This window comes from Pelobates fuscus, chromosome 6 (assembly GCF_036172605.1).
Source record: "Pelobates fuscus isolate aPelFus1 chromosome 6, aPelFus1.pri, whole genome shotgun sequence".
In the NCBI taxonomy this organism is placed as follows: Eukaryota; Metazoa; Chordata; class Amphibia; order Anura; family Pelobatidae; genus Pelobates; species Pelobates fuscus.
In genome coordinates this window covers 114913263-114929845 of record NC_086322.1, presented here as the reverse complement: position 1 = coordinate 114929845, position 16583 = coordinate 114913263, and the positions used below count along the sequence as shown (strand labels likewise).

Genomic DNA, 16583 nt, shown 5'->3' with positions numbered 1-16583 from the left:
AGCAAATGCTTGAGTGTAGGATCTGGTGATAGGACAGTTAGGAGTTAATAAGAGTAAGTCAAGGCATTTTTCATCATGACGTTACTAATAAATTATCAGTGATAAAGTCCCAGTTTCATATTGTTAGAAATAAAAATAAAAAAATAAAAACTACACTTGCTTAATTTTAAGGGCAAACATTTCTCATCACCTTGATTACTTCACAACTCATCATCATAAACTATTGGTACCCAGTAAATTAATCCACAAATGATTTGAATGTTCCTTTTTTTTCCATGAAATTCCAGTCTCTTGCATAAATGTTTTTATGTTGAAGACACCTCACCTTTTATGTGGACTGATACTGTGCCCTTGGCCTTTGTTAGGGGTTGACTATACAGTTTTTGACCTATGTTGAGAAAACAAACTAACAGCAATTATTTAGAAAATCTGTAAATAAAGAAGGATTACACTCTCTTTTCTCATTCTAGTTCCCATTTCCACATAACACACAATTTAATTACAGATATACAAAACACACCATTCAATATTTTTTTAGATTTTATTCATATGAAATTATATTTTATATGTTAATATTTGATGTGAAATGAAAGCCATATATATCCTGAACAAAATGATATATAATAAATGTGAGTGCACTTAATATGAAAGAGGTAAATTATGATTGAAGAGACATATAGCTCAAATTTAGGTTTTGTTTTGATTAGAACTTGTACAATTGGCTTCGTCCTGAAGTGGTTAAGCTCAGAGATAAAAAACCAAAAAAAATCTAGTTGTTCCTTTATCAATGTAAAATGCTCTTATGGAAGGCATCATGCAGTAAGAAAGGGGAAAACAGGCCTTTGTTTCACCAATAAGAGACATTTCCAGAAAGAGTACCATCATCCAGCAAATTGTTCACACAAGGAGGTCTTCTAGCGGCCAAAGAGGACAATCTAGGTCGAGATCTTTTTAGGTGAGTATGCTTCCTTTTCTTTCTTTTCATATAACATTGGGCAGCAGACTTGCCTACTTTTTTCCCCAATTTGGCAGTTCACTTAGTCCCTTTTGGCCTCTCATCAGCCCTTTGGTGTTCCACTCAGTTTTTACATTTTTGAAACTCAAAGTGGAAGATTTATGAAGCAGAGCATGCCTAATCCTCTATTTGCATGACATTTTAATTTTTGCTCAACATTTAGAACCTATTCATCTCAATGCTTCATGGACTTTAAATACCCTGTAAAACTTTTGTTTCGGCAATAATTGTAAAAATGCTAAGTGCATGTGGAGTAAAGTAAATAATAATAATAAGTGAGAGAAAGCACAAAAATAGCTTAAACAAAATGAGTGAGTTAAAAGTAAGTGGAGTAGCAGGTTGAGCGAGCAAGGTGGTCAGCCATGTGCCTGGAAGCCCAGGTCAACCTATGCCAACCAGAGGTAAAACAGAGTCCCAGTACAGAGAAGCCCATTTCTGGCCCAGATTTTCAATGGAAATCTTCGGGCTGACCCATACATCATGAGCAGGGATGTACCTCCAACACAGCAATAACCCAGCAGCCACTGGGCTGTAGCGGAGCCCTCTTGTGCCGCCTGAAGTTGGAGCAATGGGTGATTCACATCTTGTGGCTCTATTCTTTGCTGAAGCTGCGGATGTATGCTGACAGTTAGGAGTTGGTTTTTGAAGTGAGTGTTCTTCAGATAGTTTTAGGGTAGCTTGGTGCATCCTGTGCTCGAGTTGCCACTAGAAGTTGTCGAAAAGTCTGTGGAACCTGGACATAAGATCACGATTTTCCACGATGATTGCTGGGCTACTATGCTACTATTATTTTTCTCCGTGTTCCTGTGAGGGTAGGGTAGCCTCCCTCTCAATATTTTTTTTTAATCACAATTATATCATATTTATCAATCATAATGAACAACATAATTGAGTATTCCATTCTCATATGACTCATACTTCTGTATCCTACCAGGCAGGAGACTAAATAGTAGTTACACTGAATGGATGTCAAGAAGAGGTAATAATAAAAACAAAAATCAATGTACAAACCACAAACAGTAATTTCAAATGATAAAAAATACAAGATTTTTACCACTTGCTCAGTATGTATTTGAACCTCAAACCTAACAAACCAGAATCACTTATTTCTGGTCATATGTAGATATAGAAAGGAAATGCAGGGAAACAGTGCCTTCAGTAATGTCCTCAAATTAAATTAAAGATGGAGCAATGTGAAAATTAAAAGGACAATAGAACAGAATAAAGTGTAGTATTTACATTGTTGGTGATTATTAATAATAGAAAGGAAATGTGCTTAAAATCAGCTCCAGATATATGCACTTGGATGTGCTGATTCTGGTCCCCAACCTAGTCCTGTGCTGATGCTGACACTGACCATTACACGCTGTTGACTGTATAACACAAGAACGGGACCAGGATCAGCACATCCATAGACAGGCAATGTACGTAATCCAAAAAAACACTGAAACCATTTTAACATTACACTAAAATCACCATGGAAATCGTTCTCTGTGGTATAGTTACAAATGGGATATCTACAGAAAACCTCGCATCTCATACCTCCAAAATGTCCCTACTAGGAAGGGCAGTCCATATTTTTGTCTAAGTATATAAAAGCGCTCCAGAGCAATAATACCCACAATAAACATGTTTAAAAATCAGTTTGTATAAATAAAATACATTGTTCTTGTTCTAAATTGCATTTAGTTGCATTTTATATTGTTAAGCAGACACCAAAAAGTTCTTAGAACAAAGCAGCCACAGGCCACACCTCCTACTCACACCTCAAACTTAAAATGTCCTTATTTGTCTATTTTAAATGTTGCAAGGTATACACTTTGTATCTCAATTTCCTTACAGCAGCCATTTTAGACCTCCAGACTTCGTACTTATCAATTCTTCTGAGGGGCAATTTACAACTTTAGAGATAATATAGATCAACATAAAGATTTGGAAAGGAAAATTCTGGGACATAACAAGCATCTAATACACCTTTGCCATCAAATAATATCTTCTTAAAACATTATGTTGCACCTTCATATTCAGCAATGTTTTATAATTTTACAGAAGATAAAACAAATACCTCCAGATAGAGCTATATAACAGACAAGTGCAATTTGTTTTGTTCCGAATGTACATTGGGACAAATTTCATGTATTTCAGACATTGGGATGCTTACGAATGTCCGAAGTTTGAATTGTCCAATGAATTGCCAAAGTGCAGAATTTCTAAAGTGCCGAACCGAATTGCCAAATTTCAAAAGTGCCGAAGTGCTTCGGATTTCTGAAAAGTGGCAAAACAAGAGAGGGAGGGAAAATTACATGGATGATGACAGGAATCTTAACCAATAAGCTTATTCCTGGCACTGGGAGACCTATAGATGTGTAAGTGGTTGTGGTGGCAGTCTGGGCACTGAGAGCCCTATAGATGTGTACGTGGTTGTGATGGTTAGGGTTAGGGAGCTCTACAGATATGTAAGTGGTTGTGGTGGCAAAGTGCTTTGGATTTCTGAAAAGTGGCAAAACAAGAGAGGGATGCTTACGAATGTCCGAATTGCCGAATTTTGGAAGTGCCAAACCGAATGCCATTGGTACGAATTGCCAAAGCAGACACTTTTTTTTTAACTTACCCGAATTTCCGAATTGAACCAAATTTTTTGCCCATGCACATCCCTACTAGATAACAACATTAGATACTGAGCAATAAGTTTATTAAACAAGCTCTAGATATTTTCCAGTGCAGATTATATCCATCTGTATGTTATAGACAATCATCACTCATTAGTGGAAGTTATGACTTGACCACAAATTAATATAATCCACAGGGATCCTGATCTCCTAATCATTCAAGTCAGCTTCATATGGAAGCATAGACAAAATATTTTATTGTAATTCATAGCCAAACAACAAAGAACATAAATAAAATCTTGTACATCTACTTTTACAAATAGAAATTTCACATGTATAGAAAAAGTAATAGCTTTAGTGACTAAATAGCAGCATTCAGCTAAAGAAACAATTTAATAGATGGGAATTCATACTAGACTTTAAACTTCATATAAAAAGTACAGTAGAGCTATCTAAAAAAAACATTGCATAAATCACTAATTACAGTACACTCATTATGCTGGGGAACTCAGGAATACTTAGAATGTTTTTATCTTGTAAGGCCAATAAACAATATATATTTTTTATATATTTATACAAGGTTGCTATTAATCTAATTCCATAGAATTACCATTACAAAATATTTTCCTTACAAAATACCAATGAAGATTATCTATGTCTATTAAAACAGACCTTATTAAGATCTCTTCCCACTCCTCACAAATATTCCATCTAGTTTCCCTTTTAGCGACTTTAAAACTACAACTCCATTCTGTACAACTCCTTTAATACTTTTACCTTAAGTCTTCACATATTCATTTTTTTGTTTTGTTTCTGTACAATTAATCAACCAATAAAAAATAAATCCAAAACTGGACAAATGTGTACTATACAGCACTCAGGTTTCAAATTTCCTTGACACAGCGAACAGTTAAGTGAATATTTATTTCTAAATCCTTAGATCATATTAGAGTGAGTCACTCTGTGTTTACTTGTATAATTCCCAGATATATCTACATTAATTCTTCTTAAACAATGGTTGCCCAGAACACATATCACACATTTATTTAATGTATCACATATTTATTTGTCTCATTTACACAATGCCTTTATATGAAATAAAATATTTAACAATTCAAGCAAATGCAAAAGCCCTATAAAAAATAAAAAGCTATTATATACCCTCCAATACTTAACGGCATTATAAACTGACATACTCAAACCATGGGAGTGTTAATAAATACTGAATATAAATATGCATTCCATATTAGCTAAGTAGTATTCATTGGCAATAGTACAACTTTGCTAACAAAGAACTATGTATAAAGCTCAGTTTCCCAAGCTTTACTGAACATTTTCTTTCAGAATGTAACCTTGAGATAACAAACTTGTTTGATCAAGAATTTGAAGCAAGATAATGAAAATAGCACTAAAGTTAATGAGAGTTCATAAGAAGTTGGGTAACAATGACAATAGATGATTAGCAGAAATACAAAATTAAGTCGAATATACAAAATTGATGGCCTGTTATATAGGATTTTAATCCTATCACCATCAGTACAGTAAAACAAATTCTTTACTGCTGGATATGCTGGAAGAGGATTGGGTGAGACTTAAACAAAGTGATTTTCTCTCTCCAGCCTCTCTCCTCATAATATCAGAGCAAATATAAGGACCGATTCTTTGTTTTTCTTGGACCATACATGGTTCTATTACTGTTCATGATACCAATTAAAGCAGTAAAGAGGATGTCATACTTGTTCAGGTAAGTAGAACATCATATTGTCACACATGCTACTGATCTCCTTCCCTGAATTAATATTATAAATATCCTATAAAACAACAGAACAAAGAAAAAGCTGCAATAATATTTAAAAACGCACAAGTAAATTTTAATAAGTATAAAATATATAAATAACAGAAAAATCCCAAAGGAGCAAGTCATGTTTAAGAATGAAAATGTTGGTAAAATTATATATGTAACCAATACAAGTCCTTATACTGCAAAATGAAAACCTCTTTATTTTGCCCTAGCACAAGAGAATATAAAATGAAAAGAAATTGGCAGAAAACATGCTTCCACCACTGTCCATGGTGCTGAAATCTCTAATAGGTTGTATCAGCTTTTATTTTGTGTGCTATTACAAACTTGCCATCTTATTTTGTGTGTTTATGACAGTAAATTTGTTTACTTGAAATAAATAATCATGAATAATCATTCGTTTTACTTCAATGTCAGTTTATGCCAAATTTATAATATTTTGAAGAATTGTTCACACGTGCTAAAACAGCACTGTTTTTCACATTGGGATTTTATCATAGAGTAGTAATACAATAAAATAAGTAAAATGTTGATTATCTATCTATGTATCTATCTATCTATTTATCTATCTACCTATCTATCTATCTACCTATCTATCTATCTATCCATCCACATTTTAAAAAAGCAAATTGTGGTAATAAGCAACTATTTAATGCAACTAACAGAGTTCTTAATCAATGATGTCATAACAGTTGGTGTTATTCACAAAACTACAAAATGATTAAATGGATCAAGGGGAACAGTCTAAATGATGAACACTGTTTTTGCAAGTTGAAGCTAATCAATAAGATTGACAGGCAGTTCATTATATAGGACAGACAAGAACAGCCTCAAAATGAACACAGAGTTTATTCAGCAGACCCAGTCTCAACAAAAACTGTTCAAACCAGAATATATATGTTATATATTCAATTGTATAATTATTTATGAGGAAAGTAAATTTGAGGGTTAATTAATACTAATTGTTAAGGAAATGTATTGAGCAACAGATTGTATACCGTTTACAAAAACAGTTTTATATGTGCTTTTCTCACAGCTACAGCATTTGATGGACATTTTTGTTCCTGGAAACAATGATTTTGACAAATAACGTGCTTGAGCTCAGCCTTTTAGATACATGAAATTTATGTTTGTTCTCACATACACATAGAAGCCATTCACATTACTAGAAATCAGTGGTGCACTTACATTTTCCAATAAATACTTAAAAAATCTTGCAAGTCCTATTTGCAAGCACAAGAAATAAGATGTTTGACTTACCCTATTTCTCTTGCACAAAATAAGCTAAATTTTATGGTCTAAAATGTAAATTGAACTTGGCAGGAATACTATTGCATGGCACAAAACAATATGACACGGGCAATTTAACACAGAAAAACTGCCCTTTAAGCATTGCAAATTCTTCGATAATGGTATTCCTCTAAAACACATATAAGGAATTCCAATGGAACATGAATTGACTGTGTTAATGATTCTTATTTGATTAATATATTATCATATGTAATTGATGACAAGGTGTTTGACCCCCGAGTGCCCAAACTGCAACTCAAACCAAATTATGTATCTCAAAGTGCCAACACTGCAATTAAACAGGAAAACTAAAACGTCACATAACTATGTGAACAAATTAACTCTTCTTTACTTAAGGACCATTCTCTTAAAGTGCTTTTAACATATAAATCTAATCTGAGGTGAAATTAAAGTATTTTTAAAAGGTATTCATAATTTAAAAAATCCAAGATACATTTACAAATTTGTATAGAGAATTAATGTAAAACAGAAATAGTAAAGGGCATCTTGTCAACCAAAATGTTTTACAAATCCCTTAAAATACACATTATTGAAATTATGACTTGCTCCTCATGAAACAAATTGTTATTATTCAAGAAACCTGGAGGTATAATTTACTCTATGCATCCTTTGAAATTTAAAGACTTTGAAAATGAGGATCTGAACAAAAATGAAAATCCCCAAGAATTAAAACTGACATGGCCCAACTACATAACACCTCATGATCACTTTCTATGTACGTAAGCAGAAGAGGAAGCAGTACAAAGCGATACTGATAGATCTTATCCATGTGACAGTGGGATTGCATGATGGGTCATATTGCAGTCACAGGAAGTTGCCAAGCATAGAGCCAGATACCTGCTTCAGTTGCTTCAACAGAAAAGCCCAGGTGTCTTGCTTTACCTGCAACATTGTGAACATAGCAGAGCAGAGGGCTATACGCGTGCCAGAGTTTCAACATTGCTGCCATATGTAGTTTACTGAATAAATCACTTGCTATGGCACACAGCTTGATGAAAACCAAGAAAGATTAAATATTGCATATCCTTATGGGACTTTGAAAATCTATTATTTTGCAGGGATAGTTCTTCTAGATTTGCAGCACTTTGGCTGTAAGTGTTTATTGTACATCGTCATTAAAGGGACACTGTAGGCACCCAGACAACTTCTGCCCATTGGAGTGGTCTGGGTGCCAACTCCCACTACTCCTAACCCTGTAAGTGTAATTATTGCAGTTTTTTATAAACTGCAATAATTACCTTGCAGGGTTAACTCCACCTCTAGTGGCTGTCTACTAGTGGCTGTCTACTAGACAGCCACTAGAGGTCTCTTCCTGGTCCATAGCACAGGAAACCTGTGCTAGAGCGTCGCTGGACGTCCTCACGCTGTGTGAGGACCTCCAGCGTTGCTCAAATCCCCATAGGAAAGCATCGAAATTAATTTTCAATGCTTTCCTATGGGGAGACCTACTGCGCATGCACGGAATTGCCGCGCATGCGCATTAGGTCTCCTCGCCTGGTGGGCGGGATCAGTCTCGCCCACCGGCCGACGGAGCCAGTAGGAGGAGCGGCAGGGGAGGAGCAGGCAGCGACGTGGGACATGTTGCTGACTCAGGTAAGTGACTGAAGGGGTTTTCACCCCTTCAGTAACTGGGAATTGGTGGGTGGGAGGGAGAGGGACCCTCCAGTGCCAGGAAAACGGATTGTTTAAGGTACCTTTAAGGTACCATGGATAAATACAAAAAACTCTTGTAGCTTTTTTTTTGCCTGTTGAAAATGACATTTAACTAGGGATTTCAATTTAAATAGTACCTCGCTAGAAATAAATGAGCCATTCTAATTAAAATCTGTGAATTCACCTTACTTGTTTTTATATATTTAGCTGAAATAAAGTATAGGTAGATAGACCAAATAGTCTAACGCTAAAATGTTTCACTCATACTGAATTAAAAGTTAGCTATTTACATGAGCAATTCTTCTGGGTTTTATTGGTTTTCTGTGTATAGAAGTTTGACAGACAAAGCAAGTTGTTCTTTTTTTTTACCTTCAACCATTTGTTACTGGACATCAGAATAGCATGTTCCATATATCAATCAAAATGAAAATCAACATACTGTTATTGTATTTTTCTCTACTGGAAATCTGATCACCAACTGTTTCCTGTTTTTGAGAATTTGGACATTTAAAAAAATGATTTAGCAATATTATATAAAAAGCATGCATATGCTGTTGTGCTCCTAAAGCATTGGTGTGTGTGTGTGTATATATATATATATATATATATATATATATATATATATATATATATATATATATATAGATGTATGTATAGACATGTATCACACCTATTCACTAAGTATGTATGTATCAGACCTATTCACTAAGCAGGGAGTTGTGGTAACATGAAGCAGCAGATTCAGGGTGTATACTTGAGCAGGGCACTGTCAATAATTTGGTGGTATGGCAAATAAAGACTGGTAACAAAATTAAGAAAAATATACTTGAGCTGCTAAAAATCACTTTCCCAACTTAGCTACTTCAGCCTAAGTACTGCAAGTCGGTTGTCAGTGTATTGATGGTCACTGTGTAACAAATAGATGCCTCACTTGCTAAACCCTTTGATTATCAATGAATCCTATGTAATTAAGCAGCATTTGAATTCAATGCCATATTTGGATATTTAACACATTATTTAGTATAATAAAATATGCAAACATTATTGTTGTTAACAATTTTGCCAATAATATATTTTGCACAAAAATAGAACTACAGAAAAAAAGTATATTAGATTATATATTCTTTTTCTGGAAGTACCTCATATGTATAAGATGTTCATCTTGTTATATCTGTGGCAGGTCATTTACTACAAGGAGCACTTCACAATATCAAACTCTGTTTTCCAGCAAATATTTTGTTGAGTGTGAGTCAGTATTGAAAGGCTACTTGAGCACAATGTAATATAGCAGTTGAGTTGTTGTTTTAATTTAATAATGGGTTATTAGAGACACTTTTGGAGATGGGATAATTGTCATACTCTGAGAATACACTCAAGATCATTTCGCTGGTAGTCTAGTGGTTAGGATTCGGCGCTCTCACTGCTGCGGCTCAGGTTCGATTCACGGTCAGGGAAAGTTGATCTTTTCCGCAACAAGCAAACTGGTCCAGTGGTGGATTCAATGGCCACCTGCAGCCCTGTTCAGCATGCAACCATACCGATGAAATTGGGCTACTTGGCTCTGCTCATCTAATTTTACTATTCAACACAATAAAGGAGGAGACTATATTGAAAAGAAGAAAAACTACCACAACAAGAGGACATAGTCTTAAATTAGAGGGACAAATGTTTAAAAATATCAGGAAGCATTACTTTACTGAGAGGGGAGTGGAATAGCCTTCCAGCTGAAGTGGTAGAGGTTAACAGTGAGGGAGTTTAAGCATGCGTGGGATAGGCATAAGGCTATCCTACCTATAAGATAAGGCCAGGGAATAATTAAAGTATTTAGAAAATTGGGCAGACTAGATGGGCCGAACGGTTCTTATCTGCTCTCACATTTTATGTTTCTTTGTTTCTATCATTGAGTAAGAGCATATGATGAGCTACTTGATTGCTGTATAATAAGTGATCAATTTGATATTTGTTTACTTAAGGAATAGGACATTGAGTTCTAAACATATCTACAATCCTTACTCTCACAACAAAATTGAATTTGGTAGACAGATGTCTCAATACTCCCTTCTCCATCTTTCTCTTACTTATAGACACTGTGAGTAAGACTGAGGATTTGAATGCGGCAGACTAGTAGTCTGTCTCTGCATGTAATTCTCTCTGAGTGATCCTATGCTGGGAAGTACTGGTTAAGTAAATAATTTTAGTTGCATAGGTTTCTGATGAGTTACTTTGCAACACTTTGATTACAATTGTTGTGCATAGGTTGTGATTCATTTTTCAGTGATATATCAGTATTTTACTGTTCTTTTGAGACCTACTTTAATGATTCTAAATCCTAAAGGGTAAATTACTTTCTTTACAGCCAATTCTATTAAGAGCTAGGAAATATCTCATCCATTGCAATAGCTATTTAAGCCATTTTAACTTACCAATATAGGTGAATGCCACTGGGATTATACAAAAATGAAATTTGAGTGATATACTTTCCTGGAGGAATTGTATAACTTTTCATTTATTTCCTTTTCTAGGGAAAGGCGAACACGGAAAACCATACCCTCTTACTGAATTAGAGCAAGATGACACTGTTTACAGAGAAAATGGTTTTAATATATTTGTTAGCAACAACATTGCTCTGGAGAGGTCCTTGCCTGATATTCGACATCCTAAGTAAGTAGAATTTTTTTTTTAACATGTACATTAACTCATTAAGTTCCAAAGAAAGTCCAGAAGAAAACATTGATTTCTCTGTATAATCGGTTTAATACCATAAATCTATAACTAATCTAATCAATTTAGCTATAAATGCATGGTTGCCTTTATTTAATTTTAATGATGTAGTGAATTGTAAGCATTTTCTTAAATTAAGAACATTTAAGCAATTTATAAGACTTTTTGGATGTAAACATGTTTTGCCATAAAGTTTCAATACATCCAGTATATTACAGAATCTGGCCTTCTCCAAACTTTCCCCACAAAGTTGGAAGTATAGCATTGTAAAATGTCTTGGTATGCTGAAGCATAAAGAATTTCCATTCACTTAAATGAAGGGGCCTAGCCCAAACTCTGAAAAACAGCCCCATACCATTATCCATCCTCCACCAGACTTTAGAGTTTGCAGTCAGGCAGGTAACAGCTTCTTGGGATCCGCCAATCCCAAACTCTCCCAATAGACTGCCAAACAGAGAAGAGTTATTCATCACTACACAGAACACATTTCCTCTGCTCCAGAGTCCAGTGGCAGCATGCTTTACACTCAATGCTTGGCATTGTACTTGGTAATGTGAGGCTTGCATGCAGCTGCTTAGCCATGAAAACCCATTCCTTGAGGCTGATATTAATGGCAGTGGATGTTTGTAACTCTTCCATTATGGAATCAGAAGAGCATTGCGACTTTTATGTACCATGCTCCTCAACGCTCTGTGACCTTGCTCATTGACCACTTTATGTGGTCTTTTGCTTTGTAACGGAGTTGCTGCTGTTCCTAAATGTTTCCACTTTCTAATAATACCCCTTACTGTTGACTGTGGAATATCTAGCAGGGCTGACATTTGAATTCACTGAGATTTTCAGAACAACACCTTTTTTCACAAATGCTTCTAAGTGCAGACTGTATGGGAAGGTGCTTGATTCTATACACCTGTGGCAGTGGGTCTGATTGAAACACCTGAATTCAATAATTAAGAGATGTGTTCCAATACATTTGTCCATGTAATGTATATACACATAATGTATATACACATGGATAGTATATATTCTTTCATCCAAACAACTACAACTGATTTTTTTTTGGAGGCCAAAAATCTGAGTTTACTTATTATTGTGTGGTTCTAAAGCTTAACATAGAATTTTCTGACACATTGGATGCAATTAATATTTAATTCAGTGGTATTTGTGCTGTGTTGGTTGGTATTTGCATAGACTTGTCACCTGCTGGATATTAAGGAGGCATTGTGCACAATATCACATACTGGGACATAAAAGGTCAGCTTTCAAATTGTTGTTAGGCAGAGGAGACATTTAATAGAATAGAATTGTGATAGCATTGTTCCCACAGATTTCTCATAATTTTTTACGAGAAGTAGATAAGGAAATTGGCGGCTGCCTGCCTTTATATGCACATTTTAAATCCATGCCAAATCCTGACTACTCAGTCAATCATCATTATTCAATGGACTTTTTCTTTTCTATGCAGTTATCCATCAGACTACTGCTTACAAAGCTGTATACTGGCAGAATTTATAAATCCGCAGACAAGACAAGACAACAAAATGTACAGATCCCATTGTGCAGAAATACTGTCAGTGTCAAAAATGTTGGCTTGGACACAATACCGTGCATCAGCTCGACTGGCATCATATTTTCTTGCTTCCAATATATAGCAAAATGTCTTGCCCTGCTTCTATTGAAATAAAAAAAACAACAAACAAACAAAATCTTAAAACTGCATTCCACACAATATTATATCTCTTATAGCAGAGAGTTAGAATTCAAGAGTGGAAAAATTTACATTTTGAAACTGAATACTGTAAGGGAGCTGTCCTGGTATTGGAGATATTACAAGATATTGCTTAGATTTTTAGCATGTGCTCACATGAAACAGAGCAAGCTTTATTATTAGTATGCATTTTAACAGTAAATCAGTATCTTTTATTTTTTCTATGTGGCAATCTAAGATAAAGGTGAGGAAAAAATATAATGCAATATACTATACTTATGTTAAAAAATATATTTAAAATTTATTTGTCATTGCATGATTATGTCTCAAAAATTCCACAGTAAAGGATAGGTGATCTACCTTCACTAGCAAGCAGTGTCAAAAAGATTTAGACACCAATGGATTTTGTAGTCAACTCCAATTTATATTGTCTTGCAGTCAATCTTTTTGTACCATAATTCACCTAGAGTTCCATTAATTGCCAGTCATTGATTATGAGGATGTAGTGTATGCACCTGAGCTGCAAACCCACCTTCATAAACCTAATACATTGTATAATTAATTTTGCCGCTTTGTACTAGAATGTAATTACTTAACCTACCATTGTGACATGTTAAAAGAGATAAACTGGCTATCGCTGGATTCCCAACACACTCTTCATCTCTCCAGCCTTGTGTATAAGAACTTTTCTGGGAAGCTCCCACATTACCCCAGTAGAATGCTTTGCCCAGCTGTTACCACCTCCTATAACCTCTGATCCAGTACAAGCACTTCATTTAGCATACCGCTATACAAAAATAAAGTGGATTGTTCCTCATTTTCCTACAGAGCACCGCAATTATGGAATAACCTCATGGACAGTCAAATCTTCATTCAATCTAAAATCCTTCAAGAGATCTATGGCAACATATCTAAATACAGAATGCACCTATCATTGTTGACTATATATATTTATTTATATATATATATATATACACACACACACACTACTATATAATAGTAGTGTGTGTGTGTGTTTATATATGTACTACTATTATACCATATGTGTGTGTGTGTGTGTGTGTGTGTGTAAAATAAATATAGTAAATATATATATAAATATAGTGTGTATGTATATATATAAAATATAGTGTGTGTGTGTATGTGTGTGTGTGTATATATATATATATATATATATATATATATATATAGAGAGAGAGAGAGAGAGAGAGAGAGAGAGAGAGAGAGAGAGAGAGAGAGAGAGAGAGAGAGAGAGAGAGAGAGAGAGAAAGTATTATTTTTTGGAATATTATTTTGTACTCTATTGTATCAATGCAAAGTTTTGTGGATCCAGGGCATACTTGAAAACAAGAGAAATCTCAATATACCCTTCCTGGTAAAATATTTTATAAATAACCTTTTACAAGAATTTTAACGTTTATACAAAACATACTGTAATGATCTGTAGTCACACTGGCATTGCTCCAGTAATAGATTTTTTTTTTCTACTATTACAAAATAACATTACTGGGTGAAAAAAAGACAATGAACACAATTATCAAAAATATGTATTGTGAGATTGCTGCAATCTGTTCAAATACATCATTGACTATGTAAATTGTAACACATACAATCCAAATCAAATTGATTCAAAAACTTTTGATTTGATAGTCATAGCTGTAAGTTCAATGAATCCACAATGGCTTTTTATTTACTTCTGTGGCTTGTTATTACTGATCAAATAAACAAACAAACAGCCTTGTATTCCGTCCTTAGCTTTTTAATTAAGTGTTCTGTTTGAACTTTACAAAAGCAGAAGTGCTAATTTTTTTTTTGTATTTGATCTTCCCAATCAAAAGAATTCATTCAAGTCATGTTGCGCTTCTATATCTGTCTCAGTAATGTGTACACAGTTTTAGACCTTAAACTATGGTTACTCTATACTTAAAAGGGTTTTTTGCACCCTGCTATGACAATTTTAGCAGTTGAACTCTCTCATACACTTCACATAAAATGAATCAGCAGGAGGTGTGATCAATAGAAATAAATCATAGTGTGGGAAGGAAAATGTAAGAGAATTTGCTAAGCTTGGGATTCTGAAAACATCAGAAGTATGGTTTGTATTTCTAGAGAGAGTAAAATTATGTTTAGTATAGATAATCACCTCTAATGTGCAATTAAAATGATATAGCTAAGAACATACCAAAGTCTATGTTGACTAAGAAAAGCTTTAGTATTATTTTTATTATTATTTTTATATTATTATTATTATTATTATTATTATTATTATTTTCTCATTGTTTTATGGTTGTCATTAGAATGCATTCAAGTGTATTTTATTTTAAAAACCCTACGTTTTCAAAGTATACTTTAAGCAGTTGTAAAAATATTACATTTGTAAAATGTTAGTTATATGTTCTTTTAGGAATGTACATATCAATTATACAATTTAAAAAGAAGGCAGTATAAACAATATTTGTCTTAAGTGCAGTAGGGGCTTTGCAATATTCTTTTTGACTGTAATATAACCACGATTAATTTGGTATTCCTCTGAAAGTGAGCAATAGACAGCATTGCTCCATCTTTCATCTCTCATTTATTGTCCATTTTTTGCCTATTCTGCAATATTTTTCTTTAAACAGTACATTCGGAGTGCAGAATGGAATTATTTTCTGATATATTTACAAACCCCACCTAAACAACCAACCTAATAAAAGGGTGGTTTCTACAAATAGTAGTTGTATACATTAAATATATTTAATATTATTTGTTGTATTTGAGTTAAAATTATTTTACTAATTGTGAACGTGATCTGATTATATATATGAAAATCTATTTTCTTCAACCACTTAAATACCAAAAGTTCATATAAAAACAGTAGATGACTAACCCCAAATCGAGCCTTCTAAACCATATGCTGCAGATTACACAATCTATAGTTGTATTCAATTTCAGGATTGTCACCAAACAGTTAATACATTAGTTCAGAAACCCAGCAGAGTTCTACCTTGTTGTCATAACCACAAGTCACTTGCAAAAATGAAACAATGCCTGTGAGAAGTTAGTTTATAATCATTGTCGTGTAAATTTTGATAGACAGGTTTGATACAAGCTGAGAACAGAACAAAAATGTTCATTCAAGATGATCTTCTTATTTCTGCTGCAACAGGACCCTCGACACATGGCGAGTGAAATGAGTACAGCTGTGTAATGGCACACAGGTTTCTACCATAATTTGATGCATAAAGGTGTAACTTTAAGGGACAATACATTTACCAGAACCCCTACAGCTTAATGGAGTGGTTCTGGTGTCTATAGCCTGTCCCTGCAGGCTGAAAATGAAAACAAACTTTTCAGAAAAAGGCAATGTTTATATTGTTGTCGAGTAGCATCTCTAGTGGCAGGCACACATATGGCCACTAGAGGCACTTTCTATCTCAGTGGTGCTCAGGGTGCAGCACCTATGTTCAGCGTTTCCAGACTCTGCATGGAGACATTGAACACTCCCCATAGATTGATAATTTTTTTCCATCTAAACCCTACTAATTTTAGAGTCACATGGTTGAAGTAGATACTCATTTTATACTTATTATAGGAGTAGCCTCTATTAGCAATTCTTTGTTTTAACTCATAATTATGTTTAACCATATCCACTTTCTCAGCACGTGTTAGTTTTACTCTCCTTTTTCTCAGTCTGGAAGACTATCTCATTGGTATATGATACATATGTTTATGATGAGACAATTTACAAGGTAACACAATTTGTTGCCACATTTCCTATACAGT

The 16583-nt window shown here is 34.3% G+C and overlaps 1 protein-coding gene across 1 annotated transcript in view; it reads left to right on the top strand.

The window, feature by feature from the left end:
* GALNTL6 (polypeptide N-acetylgalactosaminyltransferase like 6) overlaps positions 1-16583 on the top strand; it is a 1377865-nt gene that overhangs the window by 493516 nt on the left and 867766 nt on the right. The window contains exon 3 of the mRNA XM_063460019.1: positions 10912-11050. Coding sequence (XP_063316089.1) covers positions 10912-11050 — 139 coding nt within the window. The remainder of the gene's footprint in view (positions 1-10911; positions 11051-16583) is intronic.